The 17448-nt window shown below is 35.4% G+C and overlaps 7 protein-coding genes and 8 long non-coding RNA genes across 15 annotated transcripts; 8 read left to right on the top strand and 7 right to left on the bottom strand.

Moving 5' to 3' along the window:
* Positions 1-2: 2 nt before the first annotated feature.
* On the top strand, positions 3-988 carry lea1 (U2 snRNP-associated protein Lea1). Its single transcript, NM_001431031.1, has 2 exons — positions 3-290; positions 352-988. The coding sequence occupies exons 1-2, from the start codon at positions 210-212 to the stop codon at positions 982-984; spliced, it is 714 nt and encodes a 237-aa protein (NP_001417970.1). The 5' UTR covers positions 3-209; the 3' UTR covers positions 985-988.
* A 186-nt stretch (positions 989-1174) lies between these two features.
* elc1 (elongin C) lies at positions 1175-1589 on the bottom strand (the record flags this gene model as incomplete). The annotated part of the gene is made up of 4 exons (NM_001022649.1): positions 1175-1179; positions 1218-1351; positions 1395-1443; positions 1484-1589. 4 exons carry the CDS (start codon positions 1587-1589, stop codon positions 1175-1177), a joined length of 294 nt encoding a protein of 97 aa, NP_596724.1.
* A 315-nt stretch (positions 1590-1904) lies between these two features.
* Positions 1905-6024, bottom strand: SPOM_SPBC1861.05 (carbohydrate kinase). The gene has a single exon (NM_001022647.3). The coding sequence runs from the start codon at positions 5720-5722 to the stop codon at positions 3479-3481; it is 2244 nt and encodes a 747-aa protein (NP_596722.1). The 5' UTR covers positions 5723-6024; the 3' UTR covers positions 1905-3478.
* Positions 2129-3593, top strand: mug131 (the record flags this gene model as incomplete). Its single annotated transcript, NM_001022648.3, has 1 exon — positions 2129-3593. One exon carries the CDS (start codon positions 2129-2131, stop codon positions 3428-3430), a length of 1302 nt encoding a protein of 433 aa, NP_596723.1. The 3' UTR covers positions 3431-3593.
* SPOM_SPNCRNA.1675 lies at positions 3804-6037 on the top strand. Its single transcript, NR_150571.1, has one exon. It is a non-coding gene; the product is annotated as a non-coding RNA (long non-coding RNA).
* Positions 6038-7034: 997 nt separating this feature from the next.
* Positions 7035-10313, top strand: prp24 (RNA-binding protein Prp24). The gene is made up of 3 exons (NM_001022646.3): positions 7035-7297; positions 7422-7687; positions 7746-10313. The coding sequence occupies exons 1-3, from the start codon at positions 7066-7068 to the stop codon at positions 10290-10292; spliced, it is 3045 nt and encodes a 1014-aa protein (NP_596721.1). The 5' UTR covers positions 7035-7065; the 3' UTR covers positions 10293-10313.
* SPOM_SPNCRNA.6449 lies at positions 7069-7517 on the bottom strand. Its single transcript, NR_195798.1, has one exon. It is a non-coding gene; the product is annotated as a non-coding RNA (long non-coding RNA).
* Positions 7653-12614, bottom strand: naa35 (NatC N-acetyltransferase complex subunit Mak10). Its single transcript, NM_001022645.3, has 2 exons — positions 10860-12614; positions 7653-10814 (listed from the first exon to the last, which is right to left on the bottom strand). Exons 1-2 carry the CDS (start codon positions 12552-12554, stop codon positions 10383-10385), a joined length of 2127 nt encoding a protein of 708 aa, NP_596720.1. The 5' UTR covers positions 12555-12614; the 3' UTR covers positions 7653-10382.
* On the top strand, positions 11179-12674 carry SPOM_SPNCRNA.6448. The gene has a single exon (NR_195797.1). It is a non-coding gene; the product is annotated as a non-coding RNA (long non-coding RNA).
* abp2 (ARS-binding protein Abp2) lies at positions 12638-15408 on the bottom strand. Its single transcript, NM_001022644.3, has one exon. It carries the CDS (start codon positions 14569-14571, stop codon positions 12988-12990), a length of 1584 nt encoding a protein of 527 aa, NP_596719.1. The 5' UTR covers positions 14572-15408; the 3' UTR covers positions 12638-12987.
* SPOM_SPNCRNA.6447 lies at positions 13103-13396 on the top strand. Its single transcript, NR_195796.1, has one exon. It is a non-coding gene; the product is annotated as a non-coding RNA (long non-coding RNA).
* On the top strand, positions 13594-14431 carry SPOM_SPNCRNA.6446. The gene has a single exon (NR_195795.1). It is a non-coding gene; the product is annotated as a non-coding RNA (long non-coding RNA).
* On the top strand, positions 14898-16782 carry SPOM_SPNCRNA.1673. Its single transcript, NR_150569.1, has one exon. It is a non-coding gene; the product is annotated as a non-coding RNA (long non-coding RNA).
* On the bottom strand, positions 15985-16477 carry SPOM_SPNCRNA.1674. Its single transcript, NR_149981.1, has one exon. It is a non-coding gene; the product is annotated as a non-coding RNA (long non-coding RNA).
* Positions 16523-17407, bottom strand: SPOM_SPNCRNA.1672. The gene has a single exon (NR_150568.1). It is a non-coding gene; the product is annotated as a non-coding RNA (long non-coding RNA).
* Between the last annotated feature and the right edge of the window lie 41 nt (positions 17408-17448).

Raw genomic sequence — 17448 nt, 5'->3', positions numbered from 1 at the left:
CTACCACTTTGCTTCTTCTCTTGACGTGTCATATTCTTGGTTTTTACATAATTAACTTTACATTATTAGATTCTAAAACGTTAACTATAACATTTTTTGAATAAACAATAGTGAAATTTAGGATTGTGAGCGTTTTGGATAATTTTTTAGGAATTTTAAATCATACTGCAGTAACAGCATAAAAAAGGCATTTTCATTACAAAAATTTCATGCGTCTTAATGCTGAATTTTTGTCTCAGGTACCCTCATTCATCAGTCCTTTGAAAGAAACTGAGCTTGATTTAAGATATGTTTAAAGAAATTACTGTATGCTACGTGTCATCCAGCTAACTCATAATTACAGGGTATCAGATTCCAATAATTGAAAATTTAGGAGTGTTAAGGGACGTACACGATGCAATTGATTTCACAGACAATGACATTCGATATTTAGGGAATTTCCCTCGTATGAAAAGGCTTCAAACGCTTTTGTGTGGAAATAACCGAATAACTGCTATAGCCCCAGACATAGGTAAAGTTCTTCCGAATTTAAAGACTTTATCCCTAGCACAAAATCATCTTCAAGAAATAGCAGATTTAGATCCGTTGGCTAGTTGTCCTCAACTCACTAATTTGTCGTGCATTGACAATCCAGTTGCTCAAAAACAATATTATAGATTATATCTTATATGGAGAATTCCTTCGTTACATATTTTAGATTTCGAACGGGTTAGAAGAAATGAAAGGCTTCGTGCTGAAGAAGTGTTTGGTCAAATTCAAAACCCTACAGAAATAGCTTCCTCTATTATGGGTGTGAAAAGTCGAGTATTTGATTTGGCTGCATTGGTACAAAGCCACCCAGAAGCGAATTCTCCTATTACAACTGGATATACACTTACACCTGAGGAAAGAGAAAAGATCAAAGAAGCCATTAAAAATGCCTCTTCCATTGCTGAGATAAATCGACTGGAAGCTATGCTATTAGAGGGGAAAATTCCAAAATAAAGTAACTCACAAGATTTCTAGAAACCGCATAGTTATATAATACATTTTTTCCATCTCATTTCTTGCATTCGATAGGTAACGCGTTTAATAGTTATTTAAGGCATCAAATCGTTAATCGTAAACAAAAACCGTCAATTCTTTAATGCTGTAGCAATTTAGCAATCCTTTCGTTCCTCGTGAGTAATCAGAATTATGCTGTATTCATTAGCTTTAAATAGTAATGATAATCTTACCTTCCAAATATTCCGCAGTGACCAATAATTCTAAAACCATCTCAGGTGGGATATCGAACTTTGGAATATCTAATTGATTTTTATATCTGTAATTGTAATGCAAATATTCACAAACTTTTTCCAACAGTGTTGCCCTAGACACCTTATTAGAATTGAATGAATAGACCAATTGCATACCGTATATCAGGAAATGTGCATTCATTTTTTTGCGCCTCAGAAAATATTCCTATACATTAGAATTACTTTACTAAATATCATTATCAAACCTTCGTTGAGAATAGCACGTATCGTTCCTGAAAGACAAGCAATTTCTTTTTCTAATATAAACACAAAGCCGTCGCCAGATATAAGTCTCACGTATTCTTTTTCCATATTTATCTACTGTGTAATACTAAGATTTCGTTTTATCACGTCAATTTCAAAAAAAATATAATACCCGACCGTCTTAGGTGTTCTGTAGAAAAAGTAATGGTAGCAAGGAAAGTAAACATTAATTATTTAGCTTACTTTCCGGACCCATAATTATTTAATTTAATATAGAAAATTGAATTTAATTTTCTTTTGAATCAAAATAGAGGACAATATATTACTGACTAAAATTCTCTAAAATTAAAAGGGAAAATGTAAATTTCAACCGTTAAAGAAATCATTTAAAACGATATTTAAGTTAAAAAAATATCGAAATTGGTTTCTGGCAAAATAGTAATTTTGTTTGTTGACAAAACTAGTTTGTTTACACTAATTTGGTCCTCAAATCATAGCAATTGGTATGCTGAAATCATCCATTTATAACATACTCTCTAAATACGCCATTCAAGAATATAAATTTTAAGCATTAATTGAATAGACGCTATACAAAATTTTATATTGATATTATATATATATATATACATATATTGGCTAGAGTCGCAATGGATAATCAGCAAAGAAAGGTACAAGGTTCATCGAGCAACACCTTTATAAAACGAGCTTTTCAACATTTGAAAAGTCTATTTACCGTTTGTTTCACTGGAGCCGACTATCTGGAAAGCGATATCGAACTCATATGCCAAAATGAGATTCAGCCACAAGGACTTGAAAAATTAAACGCCGATTCCTCAAATTTCTATTGCAATTCTTTAACCTCAAACCAAAGCTTGACTACTTCAATGGAAGCGCTTGATTTGAGTAGCTCTCTTACTACACCACATGCCGATAAACTTCTAAAACTCTCAAATTTAATAGCCGCCAAATCGTTCACAACTGAACGTAAGCTATCTGCTGCAGAATTTTTAGATTCAAGAGAAATTCATAATCCATTCACATACGGCTTCCTAGGTATTTTGTATGGAACAAGCAGGACTCCTTACTTGCATGCTCAGTATGCAAATTCGTTCATGTCCGAATCAGCAGTTCCGATATCAATTGAACTGAATAATAGAGAAGCCAAAGCAAGTATGAATCTAGCAGAGAAAAACTTTCCCGAAGGATTTGAAGACTTTGTTTCGTTTTTAGAGAACCCCAATATACCGTTAACGGTGCTACTTCATCATGTGATGCTTTATGACTTGTATTCAAATAATCTTAAAGATGCTGTGTGGGTGGCAGTAACAAACTACATGAAAAATTTAGTTGGAAATTATGGTTATACTGAGTTGCACATCAGGGCCGCACAACAAATGTTTGGGCATCCAAGGTTCTTGTTGGTACATCCGGAAGACATATATTGTATTTCTGGATCATCAGATTGGGTTTGTGTTTCTACTCAACATTTCCATTGCAACATTCATGTACATTCGGTTAGCGGCAATGCCATACGGAAAAGCAGAAATCCTATAATTCAAGATCTAAGTTCTATTTGTCAAAATTCCACTGAGTTTGGATGGCTAGCATTGACCCATGCGTTAAGAAAGAAAGGCGCGATTTTCCCGATCCATGCATATCTAAATTTTAACGCCAAGCTGTATGAAGAGTGCATTCCACCATCAATCCTTTACTTCAACAAAAATGATGAAAATATAAATGTTGGTAATATAGAAGACATCACTAATTACATGTATGAAACGTTTATTAACGAAGCTTCACTCTGTGATAAATTCATGAAAAGAAAACATGAAAGGATAGAGACACCGTTGAGCTCACAGGGAAGGGAAATTTCCAATACTCTTAGTCGGAAGCGTGGTGCTAAGGGAAGTAATCCATTTGAAATCGAAAATATGATGCCACACGCCTAGAAAATAAAGAATTCTCGCGGCATTATTAACGATCGTTAATGAGAGCAACTATTTTAAAAGAGTCTTTATTTCAGGATTTACTGAAAAATTACACTGCAAAGTGAGGCCCGCAGCTTTTTGAGCAGTATCAATAGCATCGTCCATACCCCAGCCTTTCGAAAGCAAAGCAGTGAAAGTACCGATAAAAGTATCACCAGTTCCGCTAGCATTTACAGGGGTTGCTATAACTTTTGGAACAGGGTAATACTTTACAGTCACATTTCCGGGGGTAAAAAGGCTGGCTGAGTTTGAATTCACTCCTTGAAGTTTCTCAGAGCTTATTAAAAGAGCACCATTAGGTCCTAACTTAACAATAATATTCTTTATGAAGGGAAGTAAATGAAAACACTTTTGTAAGATTCCGTTTTCTGTAATTTCTTCTATTCCTGTACTTTTCGTAAAACGCTCAATCTCATTATAGAAAGAGGAGGTGATACCAAAGCTGTTTAACTTCTGCCACCATGACTCATTCTCGAAGAAATTTCCGTCTTTCATAGCTTGAAATAATACATCGAGTTCAAACTTGTTCGGTGTTATAAAATCAATTGAGGCAACAGATAAGACTTTTAGTATCTTTAATGTTTTGGGACCACTGGTTGGTTCAAAAACGACTCGTTGCTTACTCGATTTAGATGTGGTTATATCTAGCATCAATGACGGTGAAATATTACCATCAAAACAAATGTACTTAGCGTCATTAAGATCATCCTTGATTTCTGAATAACTAAGGTTTTCCATGATGGCCATGTCAGCTCCAGCTAATAATAAATTGCCATTACAATCGTTGATAGCTGTGTATGAGCAAGAGGTAAAGTTACTTTTCTCAACAATGGTATGCTGCAAAGAAGACTTGGTAAGATACTCTTTAATAGAGGAAGTGGGTACGGATTTTGTTCCAACACATGAAACCAACTTCGTAGAAGCGCCCATTAAAGAAGAAGCCAAAGCCATGTTATGAGCAACACCGCCAAAAGCCTGTTCAGAGTGACAAGGATGAGATGTGCCAAGGAATTTAGATGTTAAAGGATTATCCAATTTCAAAACTGAGTCAATAGACACACTACCAACACATACAACTTCTGCAGGTTTGGACGTTGTTTCTGTAATTTTTTTTTTGCTCGACGAAACCCCTTTGTCACTCACTTTACCATAGAAAAAGTCTTGTTTAACCGGCTTCGTTTCAAATGTATTTCCGGTGTTGGTAGGGAAAAAAGAGCTTTTTTCTTTTAAAACAGCTAGTTCTTTTGCAATAAGGGAAGCCTTTTCGGCATTGTTTAAGACCAAATCAATATTAGTATTTAAACTTTTCCCTTTTGATTCTCTTAGAAGTTCTCCTAAAAGCCATGGAGTTACATTTTTACCAGTTATGCCAAGTTGTACACTCCTTTGCAAACAAGTTTCAATCAAAGCCTCCATTTTTTCGTAATCAATAGAACAATGGTGAGGGGTGGGAATGGCCACAAGAGTACCACATTCCTGGCCAAGCTGTATATTACTAAAGAGCATGTTAGCAATTAACTGCGGAGTTTCTAGAGAAAGAGGGCTCTGGAACTTGGATTCTCTTGAAAAAAATGCAGGGAAAGCCGATTTTGGAGGGCCTAAAGTGACAACAGGAACACCCTGAGTTTCTAATACTTCAAGTGTGCGTCCAATATCGAGTATACTCTTGACACCAGCACTGACGACGGCAACCCTTGTGCGACCTAATTCTATTAAATCCGCAGAAATATCCATGGAATTTTCTGCCCCACGATGAACACCACCTATACCGCCCGTTGCGAATACGTCAATGCCAGCTGCTCTAGCCAAGATCATAGTTGCAGCAACTGTGGTTCCACCATTGAGTCTCTGGGAAGCAACATAAGATAAATCTCTACGAGACACTTTATATGCTGTTTCACCTGATTTAGCAAGTTCGCTTAACTGAAATTGTTCAAGCCCTATAGTACATTGTCCATTTAATAGAGCAATTGTCGCAGGAACCGCACCCATGCTGCGTACCTTGCTTTCCACTTGAATTGCCAATTCTTCATTTTGAGGATAAGGCATTCCATGAGTGATGATAGTTGATTCTAAGGCAACGACTGGTACGTTGTTTTTAAGGGCTTCTGTCACTTCCTTGGATAAGGCCAGCGGACTATATCTTCTGCAAAGTATATTCCTCAATCCAGGGTTTGGATTTCTCTTCAGCCTTCTGAACCCCAATGGAATACGTGAAACTAACCGACAACCTCTATTCATAACGATGAGCATATAAGCAAGATGCTAAGAAAAATAGTGATAAATAGGTAAATAATATAGGACAAACGAAGAAAGCGTATATCAGATAATATTAAAATCGTGAATAAATCGTACTATACGCGCTCACTCCGCGTATCTAATAAACGTAAAAAGAATGAGTGGAATAAAGTTAACCCAAAATTGAGATTTAAAAAGGACGTATACTATTAGGAATAAAAGTTTAAGGAACAAAAAATGAAAATGCCAGAACGATCAGACGACGTTTTTTATATATAATCTACCTCGGCAAATCATATCTAAACATGGTGGTGTCTGATAATAAATGTACGCTTTCCCCATGGAAAAGCCGATCACAAAAAATGTTACTTCGCCGATATATGTCAAGATAACTTTATAGTAAAATGTAAATAAAAGGAGAGCAGGCAAACTGAATACTTTGCCGGCGCTCCGAATTTACTGATACAAAACTTGGAATTGAGTTTTTTTTTGAATTCTTTTATTTATTTTGGTGTCGAAAACAATTCATATTAAAGCAATAGACTTGAATTTTGAATGGAGTTGCAATAAAATGCAACTCTATTTAAAAAAGAACTTCTTTTATCCAGGAAACCAATGCCATGACCCTTTTTTATCTATTGTGTTTAATTGTGAAACCATGTTCTGATTAAAGTATAAATATTCATTCTTCTGAAAGGAACTGAATTTTTTATGATGTTTGCATGGCTTAATTTGTCGAATTGTTTCATTATTTTTATAAAAGAATTTTACATTATTTACTATATTTTTATTCTAAGTACTAAGAGGTTTTTAAGCTGACTGAAGTGTAAAATTACTTTACCCAAAAAATTATATTACTATCATTTTTACAGAAAAGATAAAATAAGGATCAAGATTTGCCAGACTTTTGAGTTTTACCATATTCACATAATCCAATTGACAGACAAGTTTACTATAATAAAACAAATGTATATCTGTTTACAAACTATTGTTGTTAATTCCCTCCTTCAGGAAAAAATGTATCACTTCATAAAATGGTTGAACTTAGGTCTATGACTAAAAGATATTAACAGCAAACTAAGTAGTGCTATCTTGTTCTGAAGCATATTTTTACAAGTTTTATTATTCAATCTTTTAATCTCTTTCTCCCTTTTAACAATGTGCCTTGTATATTAGGATCAACCTAGATTGTTTAATATTTTCTAGTATTTTAACGAATTGCTTTTTTACTTTTTTCCATTTAACTTCCCCTTGTTTTTTAAGACTTTAGTGTTTATCTTGAAATTTACTTGACATTATACGCATGACATTTACCTAAGGAACCCAGCAAAAGCCTAGTCTTCGTCGGTTTTGACGAAATGAGTCAAATACAAGATTTAAAAGATGAGAATGTCGAAATGGATATTGATCCACAAGAACAAAACGAAAAAAAGCCTTTGCTTCTGGATGAATTGACCAAATTTACGATTTTACATCCCTATAATTATGATAGTCATATTAAACTCATTGAAGAGTTAAAGCGTCTAGATAAAAAGAAGGAGTTGTCAGAGGCTAGAAAGACTTTTCAATCGATCTTTCCACTTTCAGAAGGTATGTCAATCAACAATCGTCTAGGTAAAGCGTGTTGAGGCGAATTCCATAGACTCGCAAAAATTATTCACTAATTACTTTAACTTTGTTAATCTTTTGACAAGCATTTATTAATGGTTTTTAGATTTGTGGGTAGATTACCTTTTAGATGAGTGCAAAAACTGTAGGACTTTAGACGACTATGTGAGGATAAAAACATTGTTTGATTTGGCAGTTCAAGATTATCTGTCAATCAAAATTTGGTGTATGTATCTTGAATTTACGCTAAACTTAATGGACACTTCTTCTTTTGAACAAGAACAGTCTGAATTAAACGGCGTTATTACTTTGACAGATGCCCATTCTCTTTTTGAACGTGCATACCAAACTTGCAAATTTCATTTTTCTAAAGTAAGGAACTAAAAATTTTCTTCATGATAAAAATGTATTTACTAATCAATGTTTACAGAGTCAATGTGTTTGGACGTTATATTTGGAATTTTTACAGACGTTCGGTGATGCTCTATTTGAGGGAGAAGAAGAGCAAGAAATTGTTTTTAAAAACAAGATATATGATTTTCATATTGATAGATTAAAACTTCCACATGAGCAGATTGAAGAAACGTTTACTTCTTTATCAACGTTTGTCACAAATAACTGGTCTCCTTCCGAATATGAGGATGTTATGGTGAAAAGCAATAAAGTGTATGAGACTACACTTAAAAGAAATGCAAAAATTTTTAATAAAGAACTATTGTTAAACAGCGCAAATCATTCTCTCGAAGCGTATATGGATTTAATTAATGATGAATCGCGACGCTCAACAGCTGAGTTACAATATATAACAACTCTCTATGAGCGTGCCATAGTTTTGTATCCCCTCATTCCGGAACTCTGGTTGCAATACACTGCCTGGCTTAGTAAAGTGGATTTTTCTTCTTCTCAAGCGTCCAGTGTAGCAGAACGAGCTACTCGTAACTGTTCATGGATTGGGCGTATTTGGTCCATTAAACTGACTTATATGACGCTTTCTGGAGCATCCACATCGGCTGTCTGTGAAGAGAAAGATCGATGTTTGAATTCAAATTTGCTCGTAAATTTTGACGAGGTTATTGATTTTTTTAGCGGATTTTTAAAAGCATGCCTATATTTGTCTTCTAATGAAGATAAGCCACAGGAATTTTTGAAACATCAAATTCATAAAGTCGAAGACTATTTGCGAAAAAATCATAAGGGATCAAAGGATGCAAGAATGCGCATTGAACTTTCAAAAATTTATTTATATTCAGAAATCTCTGATTTTGAAAGCGTAGAAAAGTGCTGGTCTGATATGTTTCATGATTTTCAAAATCAGGCATTATATTGGATTTCTCGATACATAAGTACGATGAAGTATAACCCAGAGCTTGCGGCTGAGACGTTAAAAAAAAGCCTTTACAAAAACGTTGATCAGCCTCAACTTCTGTTCCAATTTTATCAATCCATTATGGACCTTAATAATGACTGTTTCACAAACACATCACATTTATATGACGTTTTAAATGCACAGAGGATTAGCTTCAAACGTCAATTGGATTCTTTTGCTGAAGAAACGAAGCAGACTGTCGAAAACACCGAACCACTAAAAGTGCCTCAAGCTGATGATACAGCCGCCCTTTCAAAGAAAAGAAAACCTGGGCAAGAAGGTGATGTGTTCAAAAAGTCGAAACCTATTGAGCAACACAGGAATAGGGAAGAACTTACAGTTTTGGTTACCAATCTACCTTCCGATATAAGCGAAAATGAGTTGAAAATTTTTTTCAAAGATTGTGGTAATATTATACGCATTTTTATCCTCGAAGACAATCAAAAGGATGTTAAAGTGGCTCAGATTGAATTTTCTGAAACCAGTGAAGTTCTTGCTGCTAAAACAAGAGACCTTAAATCGATAAGGGGTCATGAAATTTCTGTTCAAATTCATGTAGACACGAACCTCTACGTTACCAATTTTCCTCCGACTTATGATGAATTAGATATAACCAAATTATTTTCTGCATATGGTAATGTGGTTGACGTCCGTTTTCCTAGTCTAAGGTATAACACGAACAGGCGTTTTTGTTATGTACAAATGAGAAAGCCCGATGAGGCACACAATGCCCTGCAGTTACATAAGAAGCTATTGGAAGAGAAGTATCCTATTCAAGTCTTTATATCAGACCCGCTTCGGCGAACTCCTAGAAGCGGTGCTGTCTATGAGGGTAGAGAACTCTACGTTACAAATATTGATTTTAAAGTAAATGAAAAAGACGTAGAAACATTTTTTAGGGATTATGGGCAGGTTGAGAGTGTTCGAATACCGAAAAGATTTAATCAACATAAAGGTTTTGGATATGTGGTAATGACTACAAATCAAGATGCTGAAAATGCACTTTCTGCTGCTGGAAAGCAATTGGGAAATAGAGTTTTGAACGTTGTTTTGTCGAAGCCTCGAGAATCTCTAGAGAAAACAAGGGTATCATCCAATGACAACCGAACCTTAGCTAAAAGCTTTGAGACTACTGAGTCAAATAAAATGTCAACGCCAAAAAAATCATTCGAACAAATCAAAAGCAAAAGCCTAGGAGTCACTAATGTCGACGGGACTGTTAACGAGGCTAGACTTAGAAGTTTATTCGAAAGCTACGGAAAGTTGTATAGAGTTGTTCTTCATCCTGAACATGAAGGTGCTGTAGTAGAGTTTTTGGATATTCATGATGCGGGAAAGGCATCCTTGGCATTAGAAGGACATGAAATTGGTGGCAGGTTACTACACATTACCACTGTCAATGAAATGATGCACAATGTCCCATCTAGTATGAATCATTCCGATTACAATACCTCTGCTACACGCCCACGGCGACTCGGAAGCCGAACGTTTCAAGGTTTCAATTCCAATCATTCCAATATAAATTCTAAGAAGGACGATTTAGACGATAAAGAAATGCAGATAGATGCACCTAAAAGCAACGATGATTTTAGGAAAATGTTTTTAAAATAGTCAGCAATAATTAGATTGAATGATTAAAAAAATATTGAAAACCTAACTTTTGATAATTTTGATTTATTAACATAAAAGACGAACAACACCTCATGTACGTGAAAGACTTGGGAGCGGATTTCCAGGTATTTCCACTATTTTTAGATTAGCACTATGATCTTTGGATAAGATTGCAAGTGAAACCAGATTTGTAATGCAGCAACATAATAAATTTTTTAAATAGTTGGTTTGCAAGAAATACGGGTTGATGAACTCATTCTGTTCAAAACCGGATTTTATAACATTAATAAGGCTATTCTTTGCAGCAGTGAATTTTTCATTAGATTTGATGATTAAATCATCCGTAGAGAAATTTTGAAGATTTTTGATTATGCAATCAGCTTCCGAACGAAGTAGTGGCTTGGGTTGACGCAAATTAATTAAAGGACGATAATGGGCCATGTAATATGACTCTTGAATTTTTTCATCAAGAGTAAATGAAGGAGTTTTAATGATATTCAACCGCATACAAAGCACCGTCAGCTAAAATCGTTAGAATAAAAAAGAAGCGATAAGCTTTATACATACTAGTAAATAGCCAGAATAGGTCTCCTTTATAGCATTCAATATTCGATGCAAATATGTAACAAAGGTTTTGGCCATAGGTGGGGTATTACGATCCTTTCCATGAAGCTCTAAATGAGTCTGGTGGATAGAAAAGACATGATCAAGCACAGCAAAAAAATGGGGCCATTGATATGGTTGGTGAAGTTTTTGTTCAAAGGAAGAAAGCAAGATATGCTCAATTGCATTTAGCTTAACATGGTAAATAAATGATGAAAACGGTCCATTACTTGGTAGGCTTTTTGCTACGAATTTCAAATCAAGCGCTTCAGCTTCAAAATGAGCAACGGTAATTTCAGGAAGTAAATTTATTAGATTACGGCGGAACCGACAGGGATTGTGGGAACAAATTCGGACAAGGTCAACCATGATATTAGTTGAATGAGCAATCAAAGACTCAACTAGCGGACCATAGGCTGATGAGATAGAGTTTTTTTCGATTACTGTACGGGTGTTAGGATTATAAAAATTTGAAGGAAGCCCAGAAAACTCACGAATACATTCTAACATATACGAAGTAGGTTGATCCCTTAGATTAACTGCATTGTTAGCAGTGATAAGTGCTTGAAGGGAGGAACGGACGTAAGGCTCTGGAGTACGATTCAATCTCGTAAAATCTAAACAAAACTGATATACTGCCAAGGAAGAAGCGAGAGTGTGGCTATTCAAAATCAAAAGCATATCATCAGCAAAATACAAAATTCGTTGATAAGAATGCTCAATGCCAGTAGGAGGAATATTCCTCACAGGAGCTGTAGCAACTAATTGGGCTTGGACGCGAAAATCCCAATATTGCTTTAATATGCTCTCCTTGATAGATGAATCAACTACCGAAACCGTGTTCTGAATCTCGGGTACCAAATTTTTGATCAGATGGAGAGCATCGATGGTGGTCTTAATATCACTCCTTTCATACACTCGTAAAATACCAATTCGAAGTTGTATTCTATTGAGAATTCCCTCGATAATTTGTCGTAACTCGGCAGAAAATTTTATAACCTCGGAAGCCAAATATTCGATGCTAGATTGCAAAAGATAATTGAGTTTTTCTATGGGGTAATTTTGAAGAAAGGACATGTGATATGAAAACGAACTAATGTCTTCCTCGTCATATAAATTTCCCATCAGAAATTCTCGATGAACAATATCGCAACATTTAATAACAGCCAAAACAAAAGGGAAAAGAACGATGTCAGTTGTATTCCTTCCGCTACCACTGGAGAAGCCACTGTCACCCACTTGTGAAATAGGCGACTTGCAAATGGAGAACACATGGGCACTACAGAGTAAGCTCTCTGATAAGGGGGATCCATAATGCCACTCTTTTTCCGCAGAGACAATTAAATCCATTAACGCTAATATTTCCAAGTAAGAGAGATCACGTGAAAAATCTACACGAAGTGGCTGATAATCAATCCCACTATCCATTTTCGGTTCCATAATTTCAAAGGCACTGATTGAATCCAATAATGTAAATTTTGGATCACATACTAGCTGTTCCTCTTTCAGAGATTTCGTGGCTTCAAAGTAAGACTTTGTACAGTCGACATATCCAGCGTTATCAACATAACCTTCGTTCCCTTTGGCCGGTTCCACATTTCCAATCTTCACATTTCCTTGCATAGAATTAAGCAATGATAGGGACTCTTTAACAGACATAAAATCGACAAAACACCCCTATATTGACCAATTTTCTATTGAACGTCTAGTTTATGGGTTAATGAAAAGTGTTACTCTGTAAGTCACAACAAAAATTCCACGCATAAAAATGCTTGTTCAATAACATTTTCGAGAGTAAATAAGATGGTAATTTTTTCAATAATAATAAAAACAATGATAAATCCAATTTGAAATTATTTTACTTGTATCTGCAAAGGTAAAAAACTATCTCGATGGTAACCCATCTCACCTAGCAGTAGAATATCTAAAAACTTTTTATAAAATAAAGAGAAGGAAAACAAAATAAATACTTTAAACAATTATGCTTTTTTGAACATGAGAATTTTGTAACTTTGAAATTGCACCAGTTCGTGGAACGTGCAGTCGCAAAGTGTACTGCATAAATAGATACATGCATGGAAGAATCGTGATTTCAGTCAAACACTGCATTCATAATCTTTCTCTTTAAATTTTCGAGTTCTAAATTTTTTTCTTTTAGGGCCGCATTCAGTTTGGCAATTTCTAATTTTAATGAGGAAACAGTGTCTAAAGGCTCCATTGAATTTGAATGAGATATAGGGACATCGGGAATCATCTGAGCTTCTGCTAATGAGTGCATACTCGGCGCTTTTTCCAAATTGAATGCATGACATATAGTAGCTGTTAATGGTCCTTGATGAACGGTCCAAATTAAGCGATCGGTACTGGCTTCAAGGATTTCGGAATGAGAAGAGACCAGGGCTAAAAGAGTACTTGAGATGAACTTAAAATTGGGAGTTTTGGGGATCGGCGAAGTTTCGGAGGGAGGAAGATATTGGGATATCGTTTCAGTATAGTGTGATAAAAGTTGAGAAACCGTTTCCATGGGCAGACGAGCAACATGTGAAAATGCAGAGCGAAGCATTGTATTTTGAGCATGCATCAACTTTTCAAATCTTTCATACCAAGAGATACTTAGCGTTAATGACACAGATGGTTCAGATCTCAGCCGTTTAATTTTGTTACGAGCTCCTGGCGGACGCCCGCGTTTACGAGGGACTCCTGCTTCATTTTCAACATTTTCCGTTTCTACTTGATTGGTTTGTCGAGACCAAGAATCATTCAACCCGTCACTTTCTTTGGGTGAAGAAACGTCTCGTAAATCATCAGGCCATTGATGCCAGTCAGGATCAATGGAATCAGCAACGCCAACTGCTTCAGCAGTTTGAAAAGCGTGATCATGGTTATGTGAATTGTTGGCTGCGGAAGGTAACTGATGGTCTTCGTCAGGTGGTTCAAACATATTTGGAGGATGTGGGAGAGAATGGTTTTGAGGAGTTGTCTGATGTGCTTGTTGAGAACCTCGTTCAGACATGTGATGGGACGCTCTCATTAAAAGGGATTGAGGGGTAGGGCATTCTTGGGAATCTGCATGAGGGTTTGTGACAAAGCTACCAAGATTGTGAGTGTTGTCGTCTAAACTAGCACTAGCTGAATGAATCCAGTTAGAAGGGGAGGTTGACGTGCGCATTGTGGAGATGGAGGAAGAGTTAACATCTGGATGAGACATTAAGCCTGCACGTAAAGATTTAATAACCAAATCATCAGTTACATTTACATTGCATCGAACTTGAGGTTGGGTTTCAGGAATTTCGAGATAATAAGGATTTGGTTTATTCAGGAGATAATCGAAAAAAGCATCAACATGTGTTTGACTCATCCACCGTTTTAAACGAACAACATACTGTTGTATTTTTTGAGTAGATTGTTCATCTTTTCGTTCCACACCAAGAAAACCCACCAGCTTGGACCAAGAGTTAATTATTTTTTGGTGGTATTGCCGGACAAGGAGAAATAAGACCCAAATCTCAAATTTTTGACCCTCTGATTTAGGAATCATATTGAATGCATTTGCTAATTGCCTCGTGTCAGCACCTGCATACCAGGGATTGCAGCAAAGACAGAATTGGCAGAACTTTTCAGTAATATTATCCGCGCTAACATCATGTCTAGATGGCAACAAGGAATAAAAGTTCATCCTTGATTAATTGCTTTAAAAAACAATAAAAAATGTAAAAAGACAGATAGATAAACGTTGGATTATTAAGTAAACACGACAGAAAGACACAAGCAATGTCGAATAAAGAGATTAACAGTATATAAATATCAGAAAAGATCCAGGGATTTTAATAGAATGTATCAGTTCTTGGAACAGGAAGGAGTTGCTGTCTATAAATTAAACTCCAATCTGTAAATGAACCGATGTTTTTTTTTCCGTACACTAAAAAAAGGGAATGGAGGTAAATAAAGCAAAAAAAACGAAATAAGAGAATGAATGTAACCAAAAAAAAGAAAATATAAGTACAGATGTTAAATTTTGTTTGTTTCTTCTCTAGAAATTAGAGAAGTATTGACATGAAGTAGCTCGTCTACACTATACGAAAAGATGCACAGATTATGAAAACAATTGATCCCCTCCTATGATGAAAAAAGGATGCGGAAGGTATTACAGAAGTTTTTCTTCTTTAAGAAAGAAAATAAGAATGGTGTCCCTAAGCTATATGGCACGTATAGCAAGGGTGTCGAGAAATTTTCGGAAAAAATTGTAAACCCTCCAACAATCGGTTGTATTCACAATTGAAATTAAGAATTGGAAGAGTTTCTCTCACGAAAACCTATTACCTTGGCGTTTAGCTTTTCGAGAAAAAGAAAATTGCACGGTCATACAATTTCGCGATTTTTCAAAAGAAGGATGGCAAAGAAAGATATTTCCAAAGAGGCGAAACCTCTTAAATCTAATTTACAAACGATAAATAAAAAGCGCGAAAAACTTGCACACGAGCAAAAGTCCAATTTATATATTGGAATGGAAGATAGAGTAGAAAATGGGAAACGCGAATAAAGTACTCTTTTTCCTTCATATATTGTGATACCTTGGGCCATCCGACTCAGATAACAAGATGATACCTTTAACCCGTTGTTACCGTAGCACTCGCTGAATCAAGGTACTTAACGACTGTCGGTAAACGGAGTCGTGCGCCGTTTACCGATGAGGGATACGTAATCGCACATTAGGACACCTTCAATCTCCCTATATCTTTTGGATAGATCGAGAAATTGCTAGAGGAAAGATGGAACGGGATTGCATTAAAAAATAGAGGCAATAAATTAAAAATGTTTCAATCAAGAGTTCAAAGATTATTACAGATTTACTACTCATTTCTGTAAAGCAATGGTTATTGCGCTGTCTCGACTGCTGTTATTTACCTGACACACTAGGGGCACACACTAGGGGCACACATTGGCGGCAACCCGAATGGAATACAAAAAATGCAAATTTTGATTTCAATCGACCAATGCTATAAATGAAAAAGACAAATAAAATCGAATCATATAAAAAAACAGAATAAATAATGAGACAGACAGTGGAAATGATCCAGCGGCATCGAGAATTTAAAAAATCGGCTCTTCTCTAATAGTATCTTTTTGCATTTGCAACGGAGCGCATATTACAAATCTAAGGTTGAATACTAATTATTACGAATAATAAGCTATAAAACTATTTTTTTTGGAAATAAACAGCTATTTAGATTAGAGTACATGAGTACTACTGTTAGTAAACAAAACGACATTCACTCTCTATATTTATGGCAAATTTTTAACAGCTAATTTTAACAATTTCTTGAGTTGCCACTCAAAGTATAAAGAGATATGCCTTCTTCGATTTACTTGTTGAAACTACCAATTTAAATAATAGCTGCTAACGGCTTCTAGTGATATTCCTTAAACGGCAATCGCCATTTTAAGGAAGAAAGGCCAATTGGTCGCACTAATAAGGACCTGATTTGAAGCCGCTGTAAAATAGGGTTTTCCCTTTTTTGCTGAGTTCGCGTGAAGGTTGTAGGCGAAATAAAGTGACAATATACATTCAAAATACAGACTTCATTATGGGAACTTTCATTTTCTTTATAGTGGTAGCAGGATAACCTAGCCTTTGTGTATAAGGTGATATCCTTTTACAGAGGTTAGCTATGGATTCTTGTAATACAGCCAAAAGTACGTACATAAATTTTGAGTAAAAAATTCGGGTATGGTTGAAGGAGGCGTAAACGGAAGCATTTTCTTGGCGTTAATTGAACATGTTTCGCACTTTAGTCTTCTTACTATGTCATGAAAAGAGCTATTTTAATTATTGTACGGGGTGGCTTGCTAAATATTGATCTGCTAGATATAAAATTAATAAATAAATAATAAAATAATAAAAAATTTTGTAAAAAGAGAAGCGAAAAACCAAACCGACTTAACTTTTTGTAAATAAATATATTTAATTTTATTTACTTTTGAATTTTTTTTTCAGCCCTATTCAAGATCAATTGACCCCTTTTTTGGCAAAATTTCACCATTGCTGAGATTTCGGCATCAGAAAATTTTCACATACTATGGTGAAAAAAAGAAAACAGTCAAGGCGTAGCATCGCAAATTTGGATTCATACAAGAAAAAAAATCTCGTCAGCAATACGCTTAATAACACCGACTGTAATAAATAATGGTGGTTTAGCACTAATATAATCGTAAGTTAATAAACAATCATCAATTGGATGGCCAAGCCAGAAGAAATCCCAAAAATAAAAAAATTATAAAAAATGATAAATCTATTTTTAATCTCTTAAATTGTTATTGCGGTAGGCCGTTTTTTTGAATGTCAATTGCTCAATCCGTCTTTTCCACTATTTGGGTTCATCCCTTGGTAGCGGCTACTTAATATGCTTCTAGGTAGGGTTCATTTCTTCTCTGGAATTCCCTTTCTGACCTTCATTCTAAGGAGGCATGTTTGTTTCTGTTTACCGTAATCTACGCTGTCAGCACTAGTAAGTTTCATTTCCAACGCAATTTCGTATTTGTTTGCCTAACATTA

The sequence above is a fragment of the Schizosaccharomyces pombe genome (genome assembly GCF_000002945.2).
Source record: "Schizosaccharomyces pombe strain 972h- genome assembly, chromosome: II".
Classification (NCBI taxonomy): domain Eukaryota; kingdom Fungi; phylum Ascomycota; class Schizosaccharomycetes; order Schizosaccharomycetales; family Schizosaccharomycetaceae; genus Schizosaccharomyces; species Schizosaccharomyces pombe.
The sequence above is the reverse complement of the archived record's forward strand: the minus strand, read 5'-3'. Positions and strand labels throughout refer to the sequence as shown.

Bases quoted from the DNA above. Each gene is read 5' to 3' on its own strand.
- prp24 (NM_001022646.3), top strand. From the start codon at position 7,066: ATGAGTCAAATACAAGATTTAAAAGATGAGAATGTCGAAATGGATATT. The intron at 7,298-7,421 runs GTATGTCAATCA...AATGGTTTTTAG, and splicing joins GATCTTTCCACTTTCAGAAG to ATTTGTGGGTAGATTACCTT. The intron at 7,688-7,745 runs GTAAGGAACTAA...CAATGTTTACAG, and splicing joins GCAAATTTCATTTTTCTAAA to AGTCAATGTGTTTGGACGTT.
- naa35 (NM_001022645.3), bottom strand. From the start codon at position 12,554: ATGTCTGTTAAAGAGTCCCTATCATTGCTTAATTCTATGCAAGGAAAT. The intron at 10,815-10,859 runs GTATGTATAAAG...TAACGATTTTAG, and splicing joins CCTATTCTGGCTATTTACTA to CTGACGGTGCTTTGTATGCG.
- abp2 (NM_001022644.3), bottom strand. From the start codon at position 14,571: ATGAACTTTTATTCCTTGTTGCCATCTAGACATGATGTTAGCGCGGAT.
- lea1 (NM_001431031.1), top strand. From the start codon at position 210: ATGCGTCTTAATGCTGAATTTTTGTCTCAGGTACCCTCATTCATCAGT. The intron at 291-351 runs GTTTAAAGAAAT...ACAGGGTATCAG, and splicing joins CTGAGCTTGATTTAAGATAT to ATTCCAATAATTGAAAATTT.
- SPOM_SPBC1861.05 (NM_001022647.3), bottom strand. From the start codon at position 5,722: ATGCTCATCGTTATGAATAGAGGTTGTCGGTTAGTTTCACGTATTCCA.